This window comes from Xiphophorus maculatus, chromosome 21 (genome assembly GCF_002775205.1).
Source record: "Xiphophorus maculatus strain JP 163 A chromosome 21, X_maculatus-5.0-male, whole genome shotgun sequence".
Classification (NCBI taxonomy): Eukaryota; Metazoa; Chordata; class Actinopteri; order Cyprinodontiformes; family Poeciliidae; genus Xiphophorus; species Xiphophorus maculatus.
In genome coordinates, this window is record NC_036463.1 from 8,990,623 (window position 1) to 9,016,505 (window position 25,883).

At 37.5% G+C, this 25,883-nt stretch overlaps 1 protein-coding gene across 15 annotated transcripts in view; it reads left to right on the forward strand.

Annotated features, from left to right (window-relative positions):
* kiaa1217 (KIAA1217 ortholog) overlaps positions 1 to 25,883 on the forward strand; it is a 119,568-nt gene that overhangs the window by 15,410 nt on the left and 78,275 nt on the right. For 2 of the 15 annotated variants that reach the window (XM_023326620.1, XM_023326623.1), the window contains exon 1: positions 6,458 to 7,783. The exons of 1 other annotated variant lie outside the window; for it this stretch is intronic. In XM_023326620.1, the coding sequence (XP_023182388.1) occupies positions 7,441 to 7,783 (343 nt within the window). In that variant the 5' untranslated portion in view covers positions 6,458 to 7,440. Of the gene's footprint in view, positions 1 to 6,447; positions 7,784 to 25,883 lie in introns of those variants that run through there. 12 more of the 15 variants (XM_023326617.1, XM_023326622.1, XM_023326618.1 and 9 more) reach the window with 9 other exon arrangements.

Consider the following 25,883-nt stretch of genomic DNA (forward strand, 5'->3'; position numbering starts at 1 on the left):
TGGCTATTAAGAACAACATTGGCGTTTTTCAAGCAAACCCAAACTAAAGGGGTCTATGCATTGAATGGCAGTTATAATAGCACTTTGTATGCAAACTTACATGTCATTTTGAACCCAAAAACAAACTGTATCAGGGAATAAAAATTTAATACACATATAAAACTAGTTTGGAATTAAATGACAATGATTACAGAATCACCTTATGGGTTTTGTCCCCCTTAAAAGTTACAATTAAGCATTGGGGATCAGTCATTTGTTGGCATCCATCTATCCGTCCATCCATCCAGAAACTTTCAAATAATTGTTGAATTTACGTTTTCTAGCGAAAGAAGCTGTATGTTGTCCATCCTTCATTTTTAGAATCAAGTAGGTTTAGTTTTCTGTAAGGCAAAAAAGTCACTTTCTTGCTGCTACTGCAGCATTTTTCACACTCAACAGTCAGTGTTAGCTTCTGTCTGTCACACATTTTTTCAGTTGGGAAGTTTTCTATGCAATTCTTTGTGCTGACCAAGTTTTTGTACAGGTCACCAAAGAATGATTAGCATCTATACAGCTCATTCTGGTCAATTATCCTCCAGAAGAGTCTCATGTACCATGAATCTGGTTTAAGCAACAGATGATAAACACTTCTCTTGACTACAAAAGCATCTCAGACTTGTTAACTGAGTGATGGCCCCTTTCTCCAATGATTGGGATAGCATTATCTTGACTTGATGCGGCAAATACTGTGAGACATGCTTGGTGGTTCTCTCCGGGGAACTGCTGCAACTTAAAGCTAATTGGTTCCAACTGTCGCAGCGAATCTAGTCGTCTCATTTCTGCCCTTGAGTCACTTTTCTTCAAAAGGGATTTAGGGACAATCAACAGCTGAAAATACACAAGGGAGTAAAGGATTTCTTATTGAAAATGAAAAGCTCACTTTGTTCTTGTGTAGGATGGTGTGTTTCAGAGAGAGATTGGAAGCACATTTTAAATTCATGAGCCTGAGAGTTACTAAAAAGTCTCTAATCAAACATTGATGGCTTGCTCAAGTAGGAAATTGTGATGGAGATCAATTTAGGTCAACTGCAGTATAACTGAAAGTTTGACAGACCTTGACACATTTTTCCAACAAGCTACAGACTAAATGATTATTTAGTGTCCTTTCCTGTGGGAAGGATTGGTAATGCTACCTCTCTGTTTGCACAAAAGAAAAATATTCCTTAAGTTTTGTCAGTGCGGAGCTTTCTGTTGCCCTCATTTACAGATTGAACTGTTGATGTCAACCAAATGCTACAGTCATTAATGACTCATGATATGGTTGAGAGGAAGCTCTGAGATGAAATGAAGGAAAAGAAACAACCACCCCTTAAGGGTTGGAAAATATACTCATTGTTAATCCTCTCCAAAGAAGTACAAAGCACACCCTTCCCCCCTGCATCGGCCTCCCAAGTCCTGCTCCCACCGCAGGCCGACCTATCCTTTGTGTTTAGTTAAACTGCAGATAAATTAACTTTACTGATAATTATCAGTGATCCACAGCTTTGCTCTTTAATCAACAATGTGTTCAGACACTGTTGCTTCCTTAAAATCCAATCTGATAAGGGCCCTGCAGGCTTCCTGTTCATCACCACAAACCAGACAGACAAATGCTTCAATTTTTTTTTTTTCTAGCCATAGTGGTGCTTAGGCCAGTCCTTTTTGAATGCAGAAACTAAACAGAGTCACCAGGTATGAAAAAAATAAAAGAAAAGTATTTGTTAAAAATGGTACAAGGTGGTACCGTTTAAATACCTGAAACCTCTGAGTTAGGATTTATGTTTGTAAAATTGACTTTTTTGAGCTTTACATCATGTTATAATGTTATTCCCTCATCTATAACATCCCTGGGGTGCTGCTTTGATTCTTTAATGCAGGCTTGAGAAATCTTTTAATCTTTGTTGGCAACCATTCAGCTATGCAAAACTCTTTGGGGGGACCGAGCTTCACCTTCAAGGAGAAAGCTCCTTCTTGGTGCTGCAGTTTCCAGGCTTTCAAGCTTCTGCCTCACAGAGCAGCCTATCTCCATGACTCTCCCACTGAGCTCCTTCAGACTAGCCATAAGCAATTACCAAACACCTAGTAGAACTGCACATCTGTTTCTTAAGTAGACAGAGGCCCAATTTCAACGCATTAAATCACAGAGTCAAATTCCTTCTATCATATTCGACATGCAGACGTTTTATACCAACTGAAGGTAACATAGTTTCTTGATTGTGCTATGAAATTGAACTGTGTGCTTGGAAAACATATAATACTGCCCCTTTAATACTTCTAATCAGACAAACATCAAACCTGGCCAGAATGTAGAAACATAGTGTTGCAAATCAAACAGGGTTCTTAAAACTTTAGTGAATCAGACTTTTGATAACACATTTTAGAGTTCTTTTATATAAAGAATATAATCTCTACCTTCCTAATGTTGCTTGGAAATGCATTGAATAACTCTAAACTTGAACTCAAGTCAACTACGATTCAGAGTTCCGCAGTTGTATAGACAGACCTGCACAGCAGTAATTTTAAAATATCCTCTCTGCTGAGCTGTTCTGAGAACTCTGGCAGATTGTGTTTTTAAATAAATAATACTGCTTACCTCCTTCTTGGTTTGTCTTGTTTTTAGAATATTTTCTTTTTCTCCTCATTAAACCACTCCAGTTATGGGAAGCTGTATCTGCATAAAGTCTTGGTGGTCATCATCAGTTCTGTTTTGAAAGGCCCTTTAGACAAGCTTATGGAAAATACACACTGGCGAGCTGATTTTGATTTTTCAATCAAAAAAGAGCGGTTTATAAAGAATTTGTACTCAGTATAGAAAGTTTATAGATTCTGAAATATAGCTTTTCTTAAATTATTTGAGTGCTCATGCTGACTCTAAGGTAAATCCACAATGACCATTTGCCCTGAGCAAAAACTACAGGTGAAGCATTTTCTCTGAAAACTATAGTGGAGACAATCCCCACTGATACATCAAGACTATATTTTTGAGTTGCCATGAAAGCTGCATTATGTGACATTTATAAAGAATATGTTTTTACATATCTGCTAAAACTATCACAATGTCCTGACAGCATGTTACGAGAGAGATAATCTTGGATAAGATCAAGCTCCTCCACCTTCTCCCTGAGCTACTAATAACATCTGAAGAAATGCACCGCTCCTGACTAAAAACAACCAATCAGAGCCAGGAGGAGGGTCTTGACTCTGTCACTCAATTTCATATACCGGTACTCAATGCTAAATGTGCTAATGGTAAATAAACAACTTTACTGTTGCAGAATAACCATTAATCTTCTGTCATTGGTGACTATGCTAACTAGCCTTTAGCATTCACAACAGGCTCTGTTGACAGAGAAAAGCTGTAATGGTAGTAGAGAGCAAGGAGGTAGTTCGAGGAGAATGAATAGCCCCACAAGATTGAGACTCACAAGCACTAAGACCCTCTTCCAGGCTCTGATTGGTTGTTTCTAGTTACCACTGGGAGAAAACAGAGCAGCTGAATTTGTTCACAGATTATCTGTCACATAACATACTGTCACAACATAATGACAGTTTCAACAAACATGTAAAAATATATATTTTATGAAAGTTACATACTGCCATTTTAAGATGATAAATTTACTACAAGTTATCTTTAAGCCAAATGATTGCAGTATAACTTGCTAAGTTGCTTCTGAATTTAGACATGAACTTTTAATGTTCCATCAGCTAATGACTTACATAACTACCAGTTTGGTATATTAGAATAAACCTGAAAAACCATTGCACATGCTCTAAAAATGTCTTCAGCCTTTCTTGATTTATTGTCAAATGTTGCACATTCTTTACTTGTTTGTCACTTTTACAGGCATGTCTAAATTAACAGCCACTCCTCTGCACATTTATCGTCTAAGATCAAAGTCTGTGGAATTATCTCCATATTCCTACAAGACCTGCTGTTTTGTTACTCTGATGTGTCAGTCTCTTACCTGCCAATGTTCAAACTGTAGCTGGCTCTTAGGCCTGGACTTGCACAACAACAGGCTGCAGGTTTGCTAATTTTGCTTTAATTGCTGGTGCTGATTTTAACTCATCAAACAACCATCTTTTCCAAGTTGCTTAGTTGCAAATTTGAAGCGCGAGTAGTAGATTGTTTTCTGCTTTGACTTTTTAAAAAATGTTTTATACCTGATTAATTTCCCCTCTGCATTTATCTGCCCTGTGATCAGTCAAATTATGCTAAATTACAGACTTAATTGGGAAACTGAATTATATCCATTCCTAAATATAATATTTAAAAACCCTTTGAGGTGAGTTCCTACTATATATTTGGATTATGGCTTTAAGTGTTGGAGGCTTTCAGTCGCTGAAGAAGGCTTTCATTTACTCCAACCATATATGTTGATTTACCCAAAGCCACAATCAAATCATAAAAGAGTTGACGTTTTTTGGCCTGCTTTACCACTGTCCCTATTTCTTATGCTTGATGTAATCCTGATTACTATAATTTTGTAAACACAACAGCTACAGTAGTGACGCACAAATATAATCTGACACAATTCTAATATTTCATCTTGTCTCCGCCCTTTTCTCTAAAATCCACCAGACATGCAGCAGTTCTCACGAGGTTCTTATCCCTCAGATTTTTGTCAGCAAACTATTCGTTGGGAAAGTATGTAGGTCAATCTGCTTTGGTCTTTGTCTAAAGCCACAGAGATAAGTGGCAATGTGATTAATATTTAATATCTATATGATCAGCGATGGCTGCTGTCATGTTCAGAGCGGGTTTAGAAGTGTTACAGGCAGTCCATAAGGGGGATGGGAAACTAAAATCTTCTATAGAAAATCTCTGTGTTTTATCATTTTGTGGCAGCACATTTGACTTTTCATGCATTGGAGCTTGTGTGTAAGTCCTGTGCCACAGTCTATGCAGATTGCTGCTCTTTTATTTATGAGTGTTGCCTGATCACAGCTGATCCTTTGCTGTAATCCATTTTCTGGTGTTTACTCAGCGAGCAAACATTCACATCCGTGTGTGTCATTTCACATGTCTGCTTAGATGCTGTGGCATATTTTGAAAGTGTCACAGACTCATGTGGCATGTGGATACGGTGACCTCTTTGCAGAGTTTGGCACATTTAATTTTTTTTAGATTAGCAATAATTATTTTAACAACTGAAAATAAACTGATTTGGAAATGCACAAATGTGCATTTGGTACTGTATATCTTATGTCAACAATAAAATAAAATGTTGCATAAGGTGTTAAATAACTATCTCTGCTAAATGTCAAATATTATAGGTCAAAACTGTTTTACAAGTGTTAGAATGTATTTTAGAGATGCATTACTCTTAATTTTATGGGCTTTATGTAAAGGTTTGACCTGTTGAACAGTGTGGAAAATGTTCTTCACACGTTCCTGCTATTAGTGGTCATTTGATGTGATGTTGCTATGAGAGGAGACCATCTGTAACACTGTGTTGACAAAATGATCACAGACTTGACATTTTAATCTGTACTTAAAGTTGATACACAGGGCACACTTTGGTTGTGATCGGAACTGTCTGTGAAAAGCTGAAACACTAAAGATGAAAATGTTCACAATTTATTATTTTTTTGCAACACTATATATGCCAGTGATTTAATGAGATACTTGTCAGAAGTGATAATAGATAGTAAATGCCAACAGCTTTAATGATGCTGAACTTGGGGCTGCTTAGTCACCTCCAACTTTCCCAGCCAGAATTCTGGGAGTATTCTTGTTGCATTGCCAACTATGCAAATTAAGTTTTGATGCTATTTAGCAACTTTTAGACAGTTAACAGCTACCTTTCTTACTGAGCAGTTAATACCCAAATTAATTGTATGCAATTTGCCAATACTAAAAGAATGAGATCCCAGATACAAGTGGCTGAAATGAGCTTCCTCTGGAGGGAGGCTGGACTCAGCCTTAGAGATAGGGTGAGGAGCCCCATCATCATTCAATACATGATATCTAAAGTTTTTCCCTCACTAACAACTGGGATGTTGAGGTCAGTGTGACATGGTAAAGATTAGCATGGTGCATTAACTGACTAGAAAAGTTTGGATTTTTGAGATTCTGACCAGTATGTCACTGGTGAGGGACTATCACACTGAAAATCGGCCAGTTTTGATCACTAGCTCATCTTCAGGGATGCATTCTTAAAATCATTCTCATATTTAAAACATTTAAAATTCAACTGCTAGTATTCCTAACTTGCTACATGCATAATGAGATATTTCTATTGATCAGAAAACAGAGTTTGATTGTATTTTGCGTTTTTTTTTATTTTATTTTGTCTCTGTCAAACATGTACATGTAACAACCCAAATCAGCTTTACTGTGTGTATCTTGCAGACTCATGCACATTTACTAATGCTCTGAGGATTCCCTCCTCTGGGCTTTGTAATTCTGTGTAAAAATCCACACATGAGTGTGTTGTGTTGCGCATGTGTGATTCCTGGCTCTGAACATTTCATCACATGTGAGGAGCGCAGGCTGACTGGATTTAAATAACTCGAAGCTGACAGAGAAGGAGTTGAAGAAGAGAAGAGTAGGCAAAAATAGGACGAGGCGAAGTAGTGGTTTGCGAAGAGTGTTGCTCCAAGGAGTCCGCCGATGACGTGAAACGCTGTGTTCACATCTGGAACAGCTTGTGCAGCTGCACCTGAAGAGAAAAGCTCCTCCGCGCAGCCTCTGCCGGCAGTTTCTCCTTCCTCCTCCTGCTCTTTTTTCTCCAGTTTTTTTTTCTGGTGCTCTGTAATTCTTTCTCTCTCTGGTTTCTGCCTGCCTTAGTGCTGGGATGGTTTCCTGCTGTGCATCAGACAAGAAGAGCATGTAAATTAAAGACAAAGAGAAGAGGGGAGACAAGAGAAAGGCGGACATTAACACGGGAAGGAACTATTAAGTATGAGGTAGGAAAGAAAAGTTCATGTTTGTGTTATGAGTGTAGGTGCAGAGAAGTGGGGGCAGGAGAGGAAAAAGAAAGGGATGGAGGAGGAGGCATAGGGGGGATTAAGAAGCTGGAATGTGCTGACATTGGAGACCTGAGTTTTTGTTTGCATTTGGCACAGCACATCCTGTCACTCCACAGGTTTGTCCACACGTTCAGTTATTTACCAACACACACACTTACTTACATGCTCACTGTTTGCTTTGGAGGATGATCCCAGGAGGCCATGCCAGGAGAGGTGAACACCTTCCAAGGAGCTAAGTTTCCTCCCACCCTGCTTCCCAATAGTACCCTCCTTCTCTCTTCTCACTCCTTTTCTTGGCCCATCTGACTTACCTGCACCAGCTTCAACATGCTGCAGCTCCAGAGTAACAAAAAGACAAGAATTCTTCCAGAATGCCCTCAGGATACAGCTGCAGTCACCCCGGCTGAGGAAAACTAAGTAGCTTTCACTTGTTGACTAACCTACAGGATGTCTAAAGCCTCCCGGCTTGCTCGCCCCCCATCGGCAGGAGCAGGATCCAAGCTTCCTTCCCCAAGGAAGGAATGCCCCAGCACCACTGGCTTGACTGGCCGTGCCCGGGTACTAAGTGTGGGGGAGAAGCTAATGAGGGCAGGTAACGATGGTGCCCTGAACAGACAGAAGCCCTTAACTGGAGCTGTGGCACAGGACAAACCCCAAAGTGAGACCCAGACTGAGATTCGGGATACTAGCCAGAGTCCATTTGAAAAGGACCAGAATGCGGAGATGGTATCTTCCAAGAGCAGGATCAGCCCACCTAAAGTTTCAAGTCAGCAGCAGGGCTCAGTGCAAAGTAAGTAATAAATATGCATTATTCTAAAATAGATAGTTTGTTATTGGTCTTGTGGTTTATTAGTATGCTGTACTTGCTGTGTTTTTTTATTATTATTTCTGCTGTTAACTTTATTAATAATGTATAAATTGACGCAAATGTACATAGTCTGGGGTTCATTTTTGTTTGAGGGGTTGTTTTTATTTATTCTGCTAAACCAACTAAAATATCATCTTGACTGAAGTGAGATATCATGAGAAGGAATTGGGTGATCTACCCACACCCCAAGACTATGCTGCCAACAATGATAAAAGCTTGTACCCTTGCAACCTTCAGTAGAGCCCCGTCACCAATTTTAGGAACCTTTCAGGTGCAAATGATCAAATCGGCAAAATTGCAAAATGGTATAGTAGAGAAATGTATGCTAGAGCATCTAGCGAACTCTATCTGTTGTATTTGCCTGAATAAACAGCTGACATACCTCCTTTTAAAATATGTCCTTAGAGCTTCTCTGCTTTAAGTACATTAAAATATCCCATTTTAACTTCCACACTCAAGAGTGTTGTGGTTGTGTTGACATATATGAGGTCACTGTCCTGCTGTGTTGGTGTCCACTAGTGCTTATTTCTCTCCCCTTTGGTTCTCCTCAACATTCCCAACTCTGCATGACACCTGTTTTCATGTCCTGCTAGGACTCAACCTTTTAACACTTTCAAGTGAAACTTGGGCAAGACTGTATGCAACTGAAGATTTATCAGAATGCTTTACATCTATGATGCTCTTGTTGAGAGCTTGACTGACTTTTCTTTGAGCTGCTGTAACGTTCCCTGTCAGTCAGTCATAAATCACTGCAGACTGATTGGTTTGTAGTCAAAGACAGGGAATTGCAAAAGGAATGGGGGTGATGTAGATAAAGGCAACAAGGTGGAGTCCAATGGTAGAGTGACAGAAGGAGGTCAGGAATGTGAGCTGGGCATGCTGGGAAATCTACAGGTCCCGAGTTGTGTCTCTGTGTGAATCTCGGATCGTGAAGTCAGGTTAGGGGCAAGAAGGGGGAGCAGGTTTGTTCTGGAAACCAGATGTGCTTGTTCTCGCTGAGCTTCTAGTATCTTCTTTATATAAAGAAATGGTCTTTCTGCAGAACTGATGACCTTCTTAAAAGCCTGGGTCAGCCCCTGTAGAGATGATTAAACAGCAAACCCAAAGTTCTTAATTAACCACACTTTGATTATGTCCGGTAATTAAAGCTTTCTTTGTTTTCTTTTATGTCCTCACGGAGTTCTTCTGTCTTCCCTCACCCCTTACTGTGATTCCTTTTGTCTTTCTCCTCACCAACACCCTCTCCGCTTTTGTGTCTCCTTGAGTCACTCTCCTCTTCCTATCTCTTTCTCCTGTTGTGTTATGACAGCATTATTGAAAGACTCCTCCACCAGCCCCCGTCATACACATAGGCAATCATAAACTCACAAAAGACCATCAAATAGAATAAATGAACTGTTCTCTACATTTGCCCGTCCTGCAGTGCATTTTTAAGCAGGAGTTTTACTTCAGTGGCTGCTCAACTTTATTATATCTCTGGACAGTACCTTTGAAGTTCTCAGTTGAAAAAGCAGTACATCAGCAGCACACTCTCTGCAGAAACTTTCAACAAAGTAAACCTATTTCGCATAACTTTGATGTATAAACTTTGTGCAATGCAGTGTCTTGACTTAATGCAACCTCTGTTAAGTGGTATCTTTGTTTTTGCATTTGAAACACATTTTGCTGTTAGCAGTATAATTAGCTATATCGTGACCTCTATAAAAACTGAGTGTTAAAGTTAAAGTCCATGTATAGTCAATTCCTGAAATAATTCCAGCCACTGGGCTTGAGAGTAGCAATGACCCAAGCCCACAAGTCAAACAGAGCTGTTGCACATAGGCCTGTCAGACAATAAGTGTGTGTGACAGGTGACATTTCCACTGTGTAAAAGCTTCAAAGATGACTGCTGCTCACCAAAGGATCCAATTTCAGCCGTTAAAGTGAAATCCCCCACCAAGAGTGAAATCCGTTTGATATATTTGCTCCAGACAGTGTGTAACATTAAGCGTAGATTCAGGTATAATTTTCTTCAAAATTCTGCAGTAACCCTCAATTTGATACTATTTTGGTGAGCTAGAAGTTTGACAATATTTATTAAACTTCAAAAAGCTTTTGAAAGGAAGCAGAGTTGAAGCCTTACGTAACACAAATTTTCTACTTTTGAGCTGGTTTTCCAAAGTTTGTTCACATTATTACTAATGCAAACCAGGATCCACTATGCTGGCTTGTTTTGAGCACAATTTGGTTATTTAATCATTGCTTATACAGTTTTGCTTAGATGCAATCTGTATTTTGTTGCCTTGTTCTTCCAAATGGTGTAACTTGGAACCATTACAAGTTACAAAAGTGCATTTCACCCACCCCCCCCTCCCCAGGCACTGTGACTTTTGCAATTTTTCATACCAACTCTTTCATACCAACTCAGTTTGTTTCAATGAAAACAAACTGCATTTTGAATTTTGCAAACTGCATGTGTAGGGAGCAGTGTTTTTGAAGTAAGTATAGCTAAATTTGTTCCCACACACTTATGAAGACATCCTTACAAATCTTCAGTGCTTGTTGTGTTGTTCACTGCTGTTTCTGTATTGGGATGAGGTTAAATTTGTGGTCTCACCAATGTGTCTGTAATAGGAAAGCAAACAAAAACAATAGTAAAGCAGTGGCTGACAATCTTATGTACAAGTGAGCTCCCAAGTCAATTTCTTCTGTTGGGCTGACTGTGTTTTAACAGATGAACTAACGCATGGATGATTCCAATCTAAAATTGTTCTATTCACTAAAATTTTCAGTATTTGTTTAGAATTAATTTGTGACAAAAGTAAAAAATGCTTTTGGAAAAAGAGGTTGGAAAAATTTAGCTCTCCACTGCGTAAGTCTGTCACCTCTCCCATTTCCCCCCCTCTGTATAATCTTCTGCAGCCAAATAAACATTAGGCACTGTCATCATGTGAGTTATCAAATGTTGTGATTGACATAAGTGAGACATTAAAGTCTGTCTTCACATCGACAGACACAAAGTGTCTATGATATGCAGTGAGCCCCAGACACCATTTTGACTCTTGAGTCAAGATTTTACCCTTATGTAACCCTGAAAATCTTTAGCCAAAGGGAGGTGAATTGACTTTTGCACTTTTGTCATGAATGTTTTGTACCACATAAAAATATTAAAAATAAAAATTGCAAAATCCAATCTATTTATCTATTATAAGGGTGACTATAAAGCAGTGAAAGAGTGTGTAAAAGAAACAATCATTTCATTTGAGGTTTGATAAAGGAAACAATATTCTGAGGATATACTAAGCGCATAGGAATGCACTGGCCAATTTTGTTTTAAGTGCGCCTTGTTTGTAACAAGTTGGAGCATCATGCACACAGGTTGAAGCATCACACGGTTGCTGCAACACCCAGTTGCTGCTGATGTGTCAATTACACGTATGTGATGCATATCTCTTGTTCTAACACATCCCAAAGGTGCTCTGTTGACAACTATGGAGGCCACTGGATTACACTGAACTAATACTAAATTTCTAGAAACTTGTTTGAGATGATTTGAGCTCATATAAGATGGACATGGTCAGCAACAGTACTAAGGGAGACTGTGGCATTTAAATTATGCTTAATTTATATTGAAGTATGACAAGAAAATATCCCCCACACTGTCTTACCCCTACCAAAATCTTGTAAAACATCTTCAAGGAGCAAGAGATGAAACCCAGTTTTCTTCTGTTTCAGCATGACTCTGATAGACTATTGAAATTCAACATGAACTTCATCAGGTTATTTTGAACAAAAACTTCAAGGCTGTGTATTTATGAGAGCATCTTAACTTGGAAAGTCAAATCAGTTGGTACAGGGATTTGGAAAGGTTAATGTTTGGACAGTCTCTAGTTGATAATGACTCAACCTGTCTTTATCTCCCGATCAGTCTTTGTTATCATCAAAGCTCCAGGGATTTTTTTTCAGTCTAGACAAACTTAACGTTTTCATCATGTGTATGATCATTAAAGTCTTTAGACTTTATGACCCACCAGGTAGCAATTTGTCTCTGGGAATCTCTGATTCTGGATGACCTCACTTCTGGATGACTGGAAAGGAACTGAGAACAGTTTGTTTTAAGAGGCACTCACACTTGTGTTTTTGCTGTGTCTGGCTTTTAACTGTGTAACCACATCAATATGTGCAGGGTTGCTTCAGCTTGTCTTCAAGTGTCAAAGGTTAGTGAGGCATTTGATATTTTGTTGTACTCGCCTGGGTGTCTGTAAAGGTTTGATTCACTGGTGAGAGATTTACTTTGACATATTCACTGCTGAGATCATCATGTCAGTTTTGCTCACTTACTGTAAAAGTTGTGTTGATATGTAACTGACATTTTGGTGACTATGTTTGTTTCTTTAAAAAAAAGCTGAAAAGCAGCTTAGTATGATATAAATGAGTTTTAGAATTGGAATATGTTCATTCATTTATTTGACATTGAATCTTTGATTGGAGATAAAATGAATTTGTAAAAACAACATAAAGAAAAAAACATAATTTCCTGATATTTTCATCTTTGACAACTGTAAAATTGCAAAAATAAATACCAAATTAGTCCAGAACAGCAGCTTACAAACATAGTTGACATAGCATGTCAAATTTAATGAAAAACCTTTGAAGATTTTGACAAATCCGTTTTAAAACCATTTCTATCTGAGAGGCCATGTAGACTTAGGTGTGAATTCTTTACTAGACAGAAAATAATGATTTTCAGTGATTTTAAAGGATCTTTCCCATCTTTACATTTGAATTGAATGTCTTGATATATTGTCAGTAAGTAGGAAGTTGATTGCAAGCTACACCCCCTGCTTTTACCCTGAATCAAGCAATCAGAAACTCATTTTATGGGTTTATGTGAATTATGCTCAGTTATTCCTACATATTTATATTCATTTGCACAAAACTGAGAAAATTTGCTAAATCACATACACTTGTTGCAAAATAATCAGGAGGCATTGGATGGGTCTGAGCAAGCAAATGTTGACAACATAAAGCTGCAAATTTAACACACTTGAGAAAATAATTAAGGTAGTTTTAGTCATTTATATTGCACACGTTTGAGAATGGGTGCTGAAAATAAACCATATCTGTGGTTCCTCAATTCACATAGCTCAGGCTAGCTAGAACCTCAGAGTCATCGATCAGAATGTTCATCATATTTAGCCCTTTTTGGATATGCACTTCTGCCACATACTGCATACTGTTTCTCCACTAGAAGTAAGAAGTTCTAAAAACACGCATCAGTTTTTGCACTGGTCTAGTACTTCATGCTAGCACAACTAATCTTGCTATACAAGCACACTGGCGATGGCTCAGCTTAAAAACAGCTCAGTAATCTGACACAGTAAATGACTGTAATTTACAGACTATAAGCCACAACCTTTTTCTCATGCTTTGAACATTGCAATGCTACCAATGTGTATATTTATTATTCAGAACATGACTCGAACAAGAGCAACAAACATGCTTCAAATATGCAATTGCTATTCATCCAAATCCCTGTTATTGCCTCATGTTTAGACATGTGAAACATGCAGTTTTCAATAAATCAGCATACATGGGAAGAACAGAGACATTGTAACAGCACTATTCTATTTAACCAAAGTTGTGTCAGTTCTTTCTATCAAAAAGACTAAAAAGGATCAATATTAAGCTGCAAAGATTTCAAAAAAGAGAATCATAAGAGAGAAACTGAATCATATTGAAACAGAGCTCTGTCATTGTAACCCATATCACTTGCTATTGTATGTAGCCAAAGCAGAAACACTTCTCTGCTTATCTGATTTCTGTGCTTAAAGAACTTGAGAGAAATAAAAAAGAGCATTGCAATAAGAAAAGTAAAACAAGTGACATACAATGCAATGGAGACAGAATATCTCAAATCAATTTTTGAACCTCTAACCCTCTAAGTTTGTTGCTTTTGTTAAAGTTAAAGATTTTTTCCTTCTACAGGAGAAAAAAGTCAATTAAGAGAGTTTGGACAGGGCTTTCCATCTAAATGCCTCAAAGGCAGCAGTCACAATGCCAGGATGTTTTCACAGCTCTAGGGGACAACTTACCTTTGTCCTTGGTTTGTCAATAAGTACCCAGCAACTGAAGAAATGTCCAATGAATCATTAGAAGCAATGGACTATAGGTGAGTTAATGGTGTGTTCATTGACCTGGGGCTTGTGCTCAGAAGATGATTGGATGTGACTCATCTGCCAAACACAAACGGACAATAACTGGTTCACTGAGCAAGAAGAAAGAGCTAAAGTTATGTGGCCACTCATGAGTGTCTACTGTAAATCCTTCTTTTTGGGACTGGTGTGTGTATGTTTTGATTCTAAAGTTTAGTTCAGGGAAGCAAGGCTTTTCTCTTGATCCTTAGTCTGTCTGGTTCTCAATGAAAAACAGCAGAGGGGGTTTGGTTTCTCTCTGTGTTAGATTCAATATGAAACAAAGGAATTGGTTTCAGTCACAGTTTCTCTGATTTGCACGTGCAAGGTCTTTACTTATTTATCAACATCTTGCATGTATTTTTGTTCCACAGTTTCCATTTATTGGCTTAATTAAGGGATAAAATGATCAAAGCAAAAATTCCAAATGCAGCGTGAAATTCTTTCCATCTAGACACTGAGAGATAGATCTATTTTATGTTTGTGTTTTAGTCCAAAGGATAAATGAAGTTAATTCAGCCAACTGAAGGGTGGAAGTGAATTTAAAGGCTCCCTCAGGGTTTCCTCTCAAAGAGTCGACAGAGAAATCGATATCTTTCCACTTTCGCTCTTTTTCCCTCTCAGGCAAATGTGATGCGTACACATATGTATTCATCCATGTCTGTCTGTTCTTCTGACTGTAAGCAAGAGCAAGAGCACGTAGATATACTTGTTCGACGTCAGACATTTTTAAAGCAGACTTCTACGTAGTATGTTTTCAATTTAAACCTATTAAAGTGCTGGATTTTTGTGCTTCTTTGATTGAAATGTGAAGATTTATTCAATTCTGCACAGCATATAGTTAATAGAACTATGTAGTTAATAGAAGGGATGGGCTTTTGAAAGATCAAGTTAAGATTTGTAATTAGACGTTTGATCCACAAATGATCAGAAATGTCTTGCTTTGATGCAGGAAAAAAATACAACACTAACATATCAATATAAATATTGTATGCTACAATTACCAATAAACAGTAAATACTCAGAATATTACTCAAAGTATTACCTATCTAGGTTTTGACCAGCCTTTCAAAAATAATTGGCTTGGATCATTCATTCACTTGTGTTGTATTATTGGAGAATGAGAATTACATCTACTTCTTTAGATAATGTAGTTGTGATGCTTTTTTGTCTGTCCGTCTGTCCGTCCAGCCATCCACAGCATACTTTTTTAGATGCCTTTTTATCTTCACATAATCCCCACTGCATTCCTACCATCATGTTTCACAATGTGGTTCTACCTTTTGAAATTGCAAATATTTATCCATTCAATATTTGTTAAAGTGGTATTTATGTCTGGGTGGGCAGTGTGGCATAGTTCAAATTATGGGTTCAAATTCCAGCTGGGGCCTGTAAATGTGTATGCCAGCTTCTTCCCACAGTTCAGAAAATATGCATCTTTGGTCTGCCACACTGAATTGGTCTTGGGTTTGTGTAAATGATTGCTCTTTGATGGTCTGGACCTCTCCATTTTACTTTGCTTTCAATCTTATTCATATAGAAGTTAATTACTATGTTTCCATTAATTTATATTTGTTACCCTTGTAAAATGTGCTTGTTCACCATCTTCTCTGCAAATAATCATAGTTATATGTAGATAATTATCTAATGCAGCAGCGACATTCACCTAAATGTTTAAACATTTTTATTGAGAAAAGAAACAATGAACTTTTTGTGACAGGAGTTGTTTTAAGTTGAAAGAAATCAACTTTGCAAAGCTAGGTTAATAGTTCACGCATTGAACCAGGCACAGGAGGGCACACGCTAACCGTGCCGTCCCAGCTCCTGTGTGTTGACCTTGGACGCTGTCATGGTGCCTGGTCATGCACCTCTGAATTTTGCCACACTCACGCACTCTCAGTGCAAACTTTCAAAAGTGCAACTATAACTTATCCTTATCTTGGCCATAGGGTTCTGGTGAGAAATTTTCTCCATACTAACACCACTCTGAGAACACTTGACCACTGGTAAGTCAATGACTGCTGATAGCAGCTCCATCAAAACCTTACTTCAAAACCAAACAAAAAAAATCTTCCGTAAAGACAAGGTTTTGCGTTCACAGTTGTATTTGCTTCCTGTTGTATTGAGAAACCAGGTTTCTATTTGTTGTTACACGATGCTCCTTATAATTACTCCCTTCAGTCCATATTTTCTTCTGGATTGCTCTTTCCCATTTTTTGGTTGTTTTTCTGTAGGTGAATTTTCTGGATTGAAAATAAGACTAGCACATAAGGTTAGTACAGTGAATGCAGTCCTTGCTTACTTTTTGATGATGCCTTTGGGAGGGCAAAACTGTGTCCCTGAAGTTGTGTTATGTCATGCCCACAATGAAACAATGAAACACTTCTTTCTCTGTAATTGGTTGCTCCAATAGAAGCATTATGGGTGTCTGAATCACCACAGTCACTCTGTATTTTCCTTTCAACTTTAGTTTCTTGTCTTCTCTGCCACTTTCCTGCGGCAGCAGCTTTTAGTGCCTCAGATGTGCCCTTGTCTGCCCCAGTTTCTAGCACTGAAAATGACAGCAAACTGTGAACAAACCACATTTGACAGCAACCTAGATCAGCAAACAACTGAGATGAAAGGAAACAGAGTTCCTAAAATACTATTTGATGATACACCTTGATCTGTTATCTAGTGAGGATATTTAAGCACTTTTTATAAAAGAAAGAAATTTCTTAATACACCAAGACTTGATAAGTAATTTAATGCAGTGGAACATTTGTTGCTGTTCAATCTTATTTTAAATGTTTCCTCTTCTGTATTCTTATAATTTTAATAGAACAATGTTTGTACAGAGAAGCCAGAGAAGATACAATGTAGAACACATGTTCAGTGGTTCCTAGTATTAGTCCTTGAACACCAATATTCTACAACTTTTAGATGCATCTCTGGCATGAGCAATCTTGATCCAAATTGTTGTTTCTCTGTATATCTGTTTATTTGTTAGTTTTGTTCAGTTGTAAAGCATCACTAACCAATAAGTAAAACCCCATTGATTTAAAGAATAAGAGTTTTGCAGCAGGAGACCACCCCATGGCATTTGTTTTTTGCATTTAAGGTCACACAGAAATCTCTCATTTCTATATACCACATTTAAGCTTCAAAAACTGGCTAACCCTTTCATTAGTTTCTTTTTCCAATTCCTTCCCTACCTTGTTTGGCAGCTCAGAGGAGGGGTACACTTCAAACACAGAGATGGCTTGAAGGCAGCTAAGCTCCAGCTTTAAGTGTTTTGTGACATGGTCTTCATATGAATTATGTTTATAGGTCTGTTCCACTTTACACACACCATCTGAAGGAAAGAGATTATTCAATACAGACTGTAACATTGGAACAACTGACCTTTTAAGCTTCTGCTGGTCGAAACTCATTGTTCACTAAAGTACTGCTGATTGAAGACTCACTATTTATGTCAAAGCACAGTGAATGATGGCCCTTTGAACTTCTGTTGTGTTCTGGGTGTAGCTATTTTTGATTGACTTTAGATGTCACTATATTCTACCAACCTTTTCATTATTAGCAGAATATGTAAGAAATTCCCAATTTTCTCAGTATTCCCAAATACTGAGAAAATTGCCTATGTACCAGTTTTATTATGGGTTATATAGATCCTTACCTTTAGGAAGAGTAGAGCAGAACACATGTGTGGCTTATTTGATGTGCAAATACCACATGACGTCACCTAACTTGTGCACTCCACTTTCATGTGCCTTCAGTTTTTCAGATGAATTCAAAATTTGAGGCCAGACTGGATTAATGTGAATAAATACATTAATGGGACAGTGTTTTAAATGGCTGTTTGAAAGGGCTCCCTTCAATTCCCTTCAACAATCTGTAAAACTCATTGCCAGGTAAAAGTTTATGAAAACCACAGCCTCTTTTCACTTAACACTTCTATTATCAGCTGAAAGTCTCACACTGTAAACACATTGTAGAAAGTAGATCTTTCTTTGAAATCACTTTTTGCATTGCTGTGCTTTCTCTAACTTAACTTTACTCAAAAGTCTAAGCCAACAAAACTCATTTTTGTGTGTTCTTCACTCAGTAATAGCACTAACTAAAGAGTGTTGTTGTCACTGCTACCAAGGTTGCACTTTGAAAAGTCTGTTCATTGATTAAGTGTCCAGGTCATTTCCAGTCACTAGGACATGTCTTAGTGCATCTTTACTCTACATCTCTTTAACTCTGATGGAGCTAATGAAGGTATGGGAAGTAAATGAGAAAAAATATGTACTTTAAGCATTCTAAAAAAATTTAAAACATACATTTTCAATATTACACAGAATTAAAGCATTTTTAGGAAGAGGAGAAACATGTGGTCCTTGTTTATACATCAAGGCTTTAGTTTAAGATTGATGACTTGGACCTTGTGAGCTGAGCAGGATAAGACAATGTTAAACCTAATTGATCTAAAAGGCCTTTCTTTTACTTTGTATCACCCTCACTTCATCCTTTCAGAACAAAACAGACCTTAAAGACAAATAAATATATTAAACAGCAGAATAAAACCTTTTTTCTGATCTTTATTGGGGCTCTGTAGTAGTCACTGATCACAGTTCTTCTTGTTGAATTTACTTGGAATTACATTGTAGTTTTTTAAATCGGAGGCTGAATGCAGGATGTGTTTACCTGCAGAGTTCAGTTATCAGTGGAGTTGATACTTCAAGGTTTTTATTTACCCCTGAAGTATCTGGTTGGTAGATTTTTACTGGAATGTGCCCCATTTTATGACTGCCAGAGTCTGCAATATGTGGATAATAAATAATAACTAATGAGCTATGGGCTGTTTTGCCAAATGTCTGCTTTAGGTTTGCAAGATGAAACAAATTGTATTCCCTAGAAATTCCTGTTGCTGTAAAGGAGTGCTAACATTCTTCTCCAGTTTCTGTCTCAATATAAATGGATTTTTAATTCAGATATTACTTATTGCATTTCAACATTTTTTTTTTACTAATGTAGTGTTTTTCTGAAAGTACCAGTTTGCTATTTACTTTTTAGAGGGGGAGTCTAGCATCTCAATTTAAATGTTCATCAGCTATGCTGCTTTTGGGCTTTGATCAGATTCCTAATTAAGACTTTATTCAAATATTACGAGTCAAACATATGTAATGCAGTGTTTGAATTACTAGAACTTAAAGTTTCCACTGAAAATAACATTGATCACATATTAATTAGAAAGATAAAGAGTTGTCCTGCTTTTCCCAGAGCTTCACTTCAGTCAGAGAGTATATAAGGTTGTTTCCCCATCTGCGCTGTAGTACTAATAAGACACAAATAAGTTCAGAGGCAAGCATTTGGTTCTAAGTTCAGAGCCTGACCTTGGGTTTACCAGCGATAACTGACTCCTTTTTAAATTGAACACATTTGGCTCCAAAGCAACAGACACTTTGCTGTAATTAGCATGTCCTATGTAAAGTTTTAGCTTCTGCGCCTTGCTCTGAAACTATAAGAATTGCTATGCTGAGATTCCTAAGTTATACACCCTTTATTGGGTTGCAATTTAGAAAAAAACTATCAAACTAATTCACATGACTCTCTTAGTTGTTCTCACATATGTGTCTTATTCATCTTATTTTTTTATTTTTCCCTAAATCAAAATTATATTTCCCTGATGTCTTTGACAAGAGCCATTGGTTGGTTTTTGATTTAAAAGTGAATTTCTTCATACACTATTTCTGTGATTTAAGCACTTTTTTCATGACATGCCCATGGCAGTATGGGTTATTTTTTTCATCACATTGTATGTAGTGTAGGGTAGCGCCCCCCTTTCTCCCTGTTGTTACTTCAATCTGTCAGTCAGCTGTGGATGATGGCCTTTTGAAGAAAAACTCTCTGAAATTCCAATCTCCTTGAAACTACAAAACGTTTGCAGTAGCAAATAACACCAAAAACACAAATCATTGTCTGGATACAAGAGTAATGTCATCCATCACTCTTTTCAGACATTTTTGTGTTTGTTGGATGTCATCTGGTCTGCTGGTAAAATAAACAATACAGTCCAAGCTATTTACCGGAGCAGAAAAGATGGCTAACTAGCAAGCTAACATCAATGTGCCAGGCTGCTAACGTTACATTCAACCTTATGGGGGTCCCAACAATAAACTCACAATAATCTTGTCAATTTTGAATGTAAACAAATACAAATGCATATGAGGTGACTCTTTGTGTGGTGTTGGTGCTTCAGAAAGACTTTCGAGTTACTTTGAATATTGTTTTATTTCATTATTATTTCACCATGCAATGCTAATACTGACTATGCTTTCAAGTAGGAATAACACATCTGATGTGCACGTTTTAAGAGGAGTTGTCATAATTTTAATTTCCATTTGCAGTTAGGAAAATTTGTTTCATTTATAAAAGTTGAAGAAGCAAATCACCTTTCTGTATTTAGTATTGACAGTACTGTAACAAATACACTGAAACTAAAAGGCATAATACTTAATATATTGAACATGCTTACTTTTTACTTTAAGCTAGTGTTAATTTTACATGTTTATGTACATCTTCAGTCACTGAATTTATGTTTAGTAATAAAAGCAGTTAGATTTTTAAAAAATTGGTTTAATACAGAAAAAACTAAATTAATTATTTTAACTGCATAACTATATGGGAATGGATGTTTAAAATATATTTTCACAGAGTCTATCTGCTTCAGACAAGCTTGTTTGGCCCATATGGAGACATTTCAATAGCTTGCATTCTTTCTACAACTTCAATAAATTACAACAAACAGTTGTAAAATATTTTACATAAAAAAAAGATAGATTTCCCTCCACACCAGGTCAATCAGTACAAAATCTCCTGGCATGTACAGTAGCGCCCCCAGGTGTACGGCTTCTTGGATTTCAAGTTTAGCCTGCAGTTTCCCTCTTGGTTTTGTTTTGATAGAGTTTAATATGACCCTATTCACTTTATCCCCGCCAGCACAGCTCGTTCAGTTAGGATGTGACTAAAACTTCACTTTTGCCAAGTTTCTCTCTCTCACCCCGTTAACAGAGAAGCTGAGCCGACAGCTGCCCTGTGCCTCTGAGCGTCTCTGATACATTCTTACAGTATCAAACACTAAGAAACATTGAAGCAGGGATCAAACATATTCTGTCCCCATACTCACTCTGAAATCTGGGGATTTTTCTTCTCTCAAAAGGGGGCATAAAAGGGTTTGGCTGTGAGATGACGTCACTGGTGAGACTCACATGCTTTTCAGCTCCTTCGCGAAAGCTCGTGATGAGACTGACACAGCACTTTTGTGCAAGATTATGGAGACTGAAGAAGGGGATTTCTTCTTAACTGTAATCACCAGCTGGAGGTTTTGATACTTTTTCAGAAAACTGTGACTCAGAAGAAAAGTTTCCATCTTTTTTTTTGTCTTTGTTTCATTTCTTTTTCCCACCCCTCTCACTTTAAATCAGTCGAAATCGTATAAAAAAAACTTGAATATGTAATCGGATTTTGTGCCTTTGGTGAGTACTTCACAGACAAAGCAGCAGCAAAACAACAATTCAAATAATCATACTTTGGCAGTTGTTCTGCACAAAATGAATGTTTATTATTATAATTAATTTTTTTTTATGAATATGCGACCTATATCTGACTTTTCACGGCATTCCAATTCCGATCTTCACACACAAAAGCAAAACCCAATTTGTGCCACTTCCATATGTAGTACGAAATCGAATATGTATCCAATTGTTTCTGCTGTGTGAACGTGCCATTACATCTCCTGTTATATAGTAAAGTAATTGAATGACAACAGTGTAGGGGCAAAAACAAGGCTACACAAAGAGTACATATTTTAGAACAAAAAAACAACAGAGAGCTTGAGAATTGACTTTGTGATTTCCTAAAATTTTTTTTAACTTTCTTTTTCTCTTTGAGTGCAGAATGTAGTAAATTCTCCACCTTGCTGCCGCAAGTCTATAAAAAGAGTAAGAAGGTAATAGTGCAGCTGTTTTGAGGTGCTGTTGCATGTTAAGTTCATCGGGTGATGGTAGTAACACTATGTGGATGGTTCCACATGTGGTCTGTCCCTGGAGGCTTGTTGTTTTCACAGAACAGATGCTGAGTTTTGACACTCTGGTGACAGCCCTAACCTGCAAACCTTCCTCCAGACCGTGAACCTCTCTCAAAAATCACCCAACTTAACAACAAGAAAAACCTCAGAGGAGATTTGGTGTTTCCAACATTTGATAAATCTATTTCTCAAGAAATTAAGGACACAAAAACTGCATGCTAACCAAAAAATTACATAATCCTGTCTCTTCAGTTTTCTGAAAAGTTACCAAACAAGCCCTTTGTCGCCCCCTAAATGAGGCTTTAGTTAAAAAAATATCTCTGAATCAAAGACTAAGCTTCAACTCCCCTCAGTGCGATCCAAGCTGCATGCATTCCTGAACCCTGAGAAATATGTGGAGACCTTTAAGTGTTTGCTGTAGATCAATGTTATGACATTGTTCTGACATTTTGCTGTTCTTTCAGCTGGACACAAACCTCTGTAGAGTTTCCTTAAAGTCCTCTTTCTGACCCCTTCATCCACCACAAAGATCAGCCTGAAAAATGCCACAAATGCAACCAGACAGCAGTCAAAGCGATGTACCCTTTTATTGTCTCTTCTTTAGCAGATTGAATGTTAATTGTGTTTGGGACCAAATGCTTCTCTGTGCTGCAAATATCATAATGCATTTGTTTGTTGTATGATCCCCTGAAATTAGGTTTTGACAGGCGTACTGTGCGAGTTCTCGCACCGATGAGACGTCGACAGAATTATGCTAAGTTGCTGATTGAGGCCAACAGCTCACAAGGCGACATCTGTCACTTAATGTGAAGCTCAAAATCATCAATTATTCACAGCTAAAACACTTTTAAAAGTACCAATAAAGTGAGCATTTATAGATAAGCAAATTACTTTATATCCAAAGTCCTTGTAGACATGTTCCACAAAATGAAAATTTTTAGATGGATGAAGTTCTTCAGCTTGCTGTAAATCCCTTGCTCATTGTGAAAGCAATGTTTCTGTTGACATCGTAGGGCACAACTGATAAATATTTCATACTTGTTACTGTTTGCCATGCTAAATGGATTTTATTAAGCCCAATCATTCTTGTCTTGCACCAGAAGGCACAAAAGTGCACTCATGGGCCAAACACAATTAGCCTAAATGCCTTTTATTACTCTATAAACATTATTAGATCTACATTTCTATGACAACAAAACCCATATTTACAACTATGGTTTGCTGCACTTGCAATGATTTACATGTGTGCCTTGAATTTTGGTTCCCTTATTTGTTTGTTTAAGCATTTCTACTGCTTTCTCCCACCCATTATTACTTTAGGTTGATTTTAGGTGCCTTGCACAAATATACACACCTGTAGAACTTGTCTATATTTTATTATGTAGCAGCAGCTATGCAATTTTGATGTATTTTGTATATTTTGGGTGATAATCAATGCAAAATAGGTTCATAACTGGTGAACCATTCCATTCCATTTTTGCCAGTGACTCAGTTTGATTGAACAGAAAATGCCCTGCTCTTTGGACCTAACAGCTTGGACAAGATCCTTGTTGAGTTCTCTCCTACGAGAACCTGCCCAGTGTGATCGCCATTTAAATATGACAAGGAATTTTAACATTTAATCTAAAACGCATTTGTCTTCTTCCCATTTTAAATGTAGATATCTGAAATGAGGGTTTCTTCTATTGATGAATTCAATTTTAGCCAGGATATTAACTTAAAAAAGCAGGCATATACATTTATTTATGCATGAAATTTTGACTGGAGATGTAGCGTTGTGCATCATTTTGACGCCTGCTTCAACCTGTATATGGACTGTGGAACTAACAGAAGTTAAAACATTTGGAATGACAGCGAAACTAAGTCACTACACTGGCTAAAATTCAAAGTGGCATGCAGCTGCCTAACTCCTGCAAACAGAATTGTCCCTCTGTTTGGAAAAAGTCCACAGAAAAAGGATAGCTGTTTAAAAATACCACAGGGGTTTTTTGCTTGTTAGCTGGTCTTCAAAGGACTATATTCTTCAAACATGGGGGCATCACAGAAGGCATATCTGTATTAATATCAAACTAATGATGCAAATGATTGAAAACCACAGAATGCCAACAAACTGGAAACCAAGAAGAGGTAAATGCATTCAAATTTGTCAGCCCCCTCCACTCCCCCTAAGAGTTTTAATACATAGATATCCCCTTGTGTTCTATGTATAATGGTTTTGAAAATTACGGGTATAAGATAATGGGTATAAACTTTCAAACCCCTCTATTCTATTGCTTGTGTTTTAGGATGAGATTATTTTACTGCTTGGAGATGTTAAATCACTGTAACCCTCTGCTGGTGGACTGGGATACACTTAGGGCTCATACACAAAAGTTTGGAGAGGTGACATTTAGATTTGATTGAAGTATTATCAGGTCCTTCCTTTCTTCCTTCTTTCATCTTGGAATCTTAGAGAACTGAGATAACAAAGAAACAGGTCTGTAGTTTGCAAAATGATTTCTATCCCCTGCTTTATAAAAGAGCCTCACTTTAGCAATTTTCATGTTACTTGGAAATAAACAGGTGTGAAAAGACAAGTTACAAATGTGTGCAATTGTTTTTTTTTTTTAATTCCCCCAAATGCTTTGGATGATTTTTTAAAATAAAAAAAATCATACAGTTTTTATAATTTCTTGTTCTTCTATAGGGCTAAGAAGAACTCTACTGGGATTATTGAATTGATTTATCCTTTGATCCGATTTTCAAGCACCAATATTTTCAGACAACCCCAACTTTAACGCCAGTCTCTGCCAATTTTTTCACCTTTACTTGTTTATGTTTACATGACTAAAAAAAGGAGACGGAAACAAAGTCATATGGCTCATCTGACCTCCTGTGTGGTGTTTACTGGGCGAGCTCTGTCTCATTGTTCTTTTGTGTCACTGTAGCAGCAGGCTACGGGACCGTCAGATGACCTCATAGTGCCACATTCATTTCTACAGATTGGCTCTGATGTCACACCTCTCACTTCATATTCTCATTACTTTAATGTGTTATTAATTTATTTAATCAAAATCTGTTTAGATCCTGCTCCCAAGAAACTCAAAATGGCAGCAGATTTAACAGTCTGCTTTATAAGCGTGTTTCCAGCAGTCTAGGATGGATTGCAGTCAAAACACAAATGTCCACTTACTCAAAACCTCAGTGTTTAATGACATTATAGAAAAAGACTACTCAGTGGGCCTGTATATTTGTAACGAGGACATTTGGCCCACACATCTGACCTGTTGGTGGCGGTAGTGCCCCATTAAGTTGTTTGCCAACCGCCATTTAAACAGAAGTAGAAGAAGAAGCGGAACCAATTGCAGTACAGCCAGCATCACACCTAGCAACATGGTTTACCTCACTTCCTCACTAAGATGGGAATTTCTGTCATCTCCTCGCTCAGTAGAGACTGAATCACTCTGAAGCTGGGACTCCTTGGCAGAGTTTTAAGTCTAATGCATGGTAAATAATTGTGGCTTTAACACAAGCCCCTGTTGTATGCCACACAAAATGTTCGAACATTCAGAATTAAACACAGACATCAACACAATTTGTTGCCTGTTCGTTATTTTTTTGCATGTTAGCTGATAACGTAAAAAAATATGGTCATATTTTTGTTTGAAATAAGACTCGTCTTTTAAATCAATTCATTCAGCCTCATCTAGACTCCTGTTTTCTTTCATCTTTGAAATGTTGAGATCAGGTTTACTATTTATTCATAGTAGAGATCATAAAGCTCTTCGGTCTCGTTTTCTGCATCCGGTTTGTATCA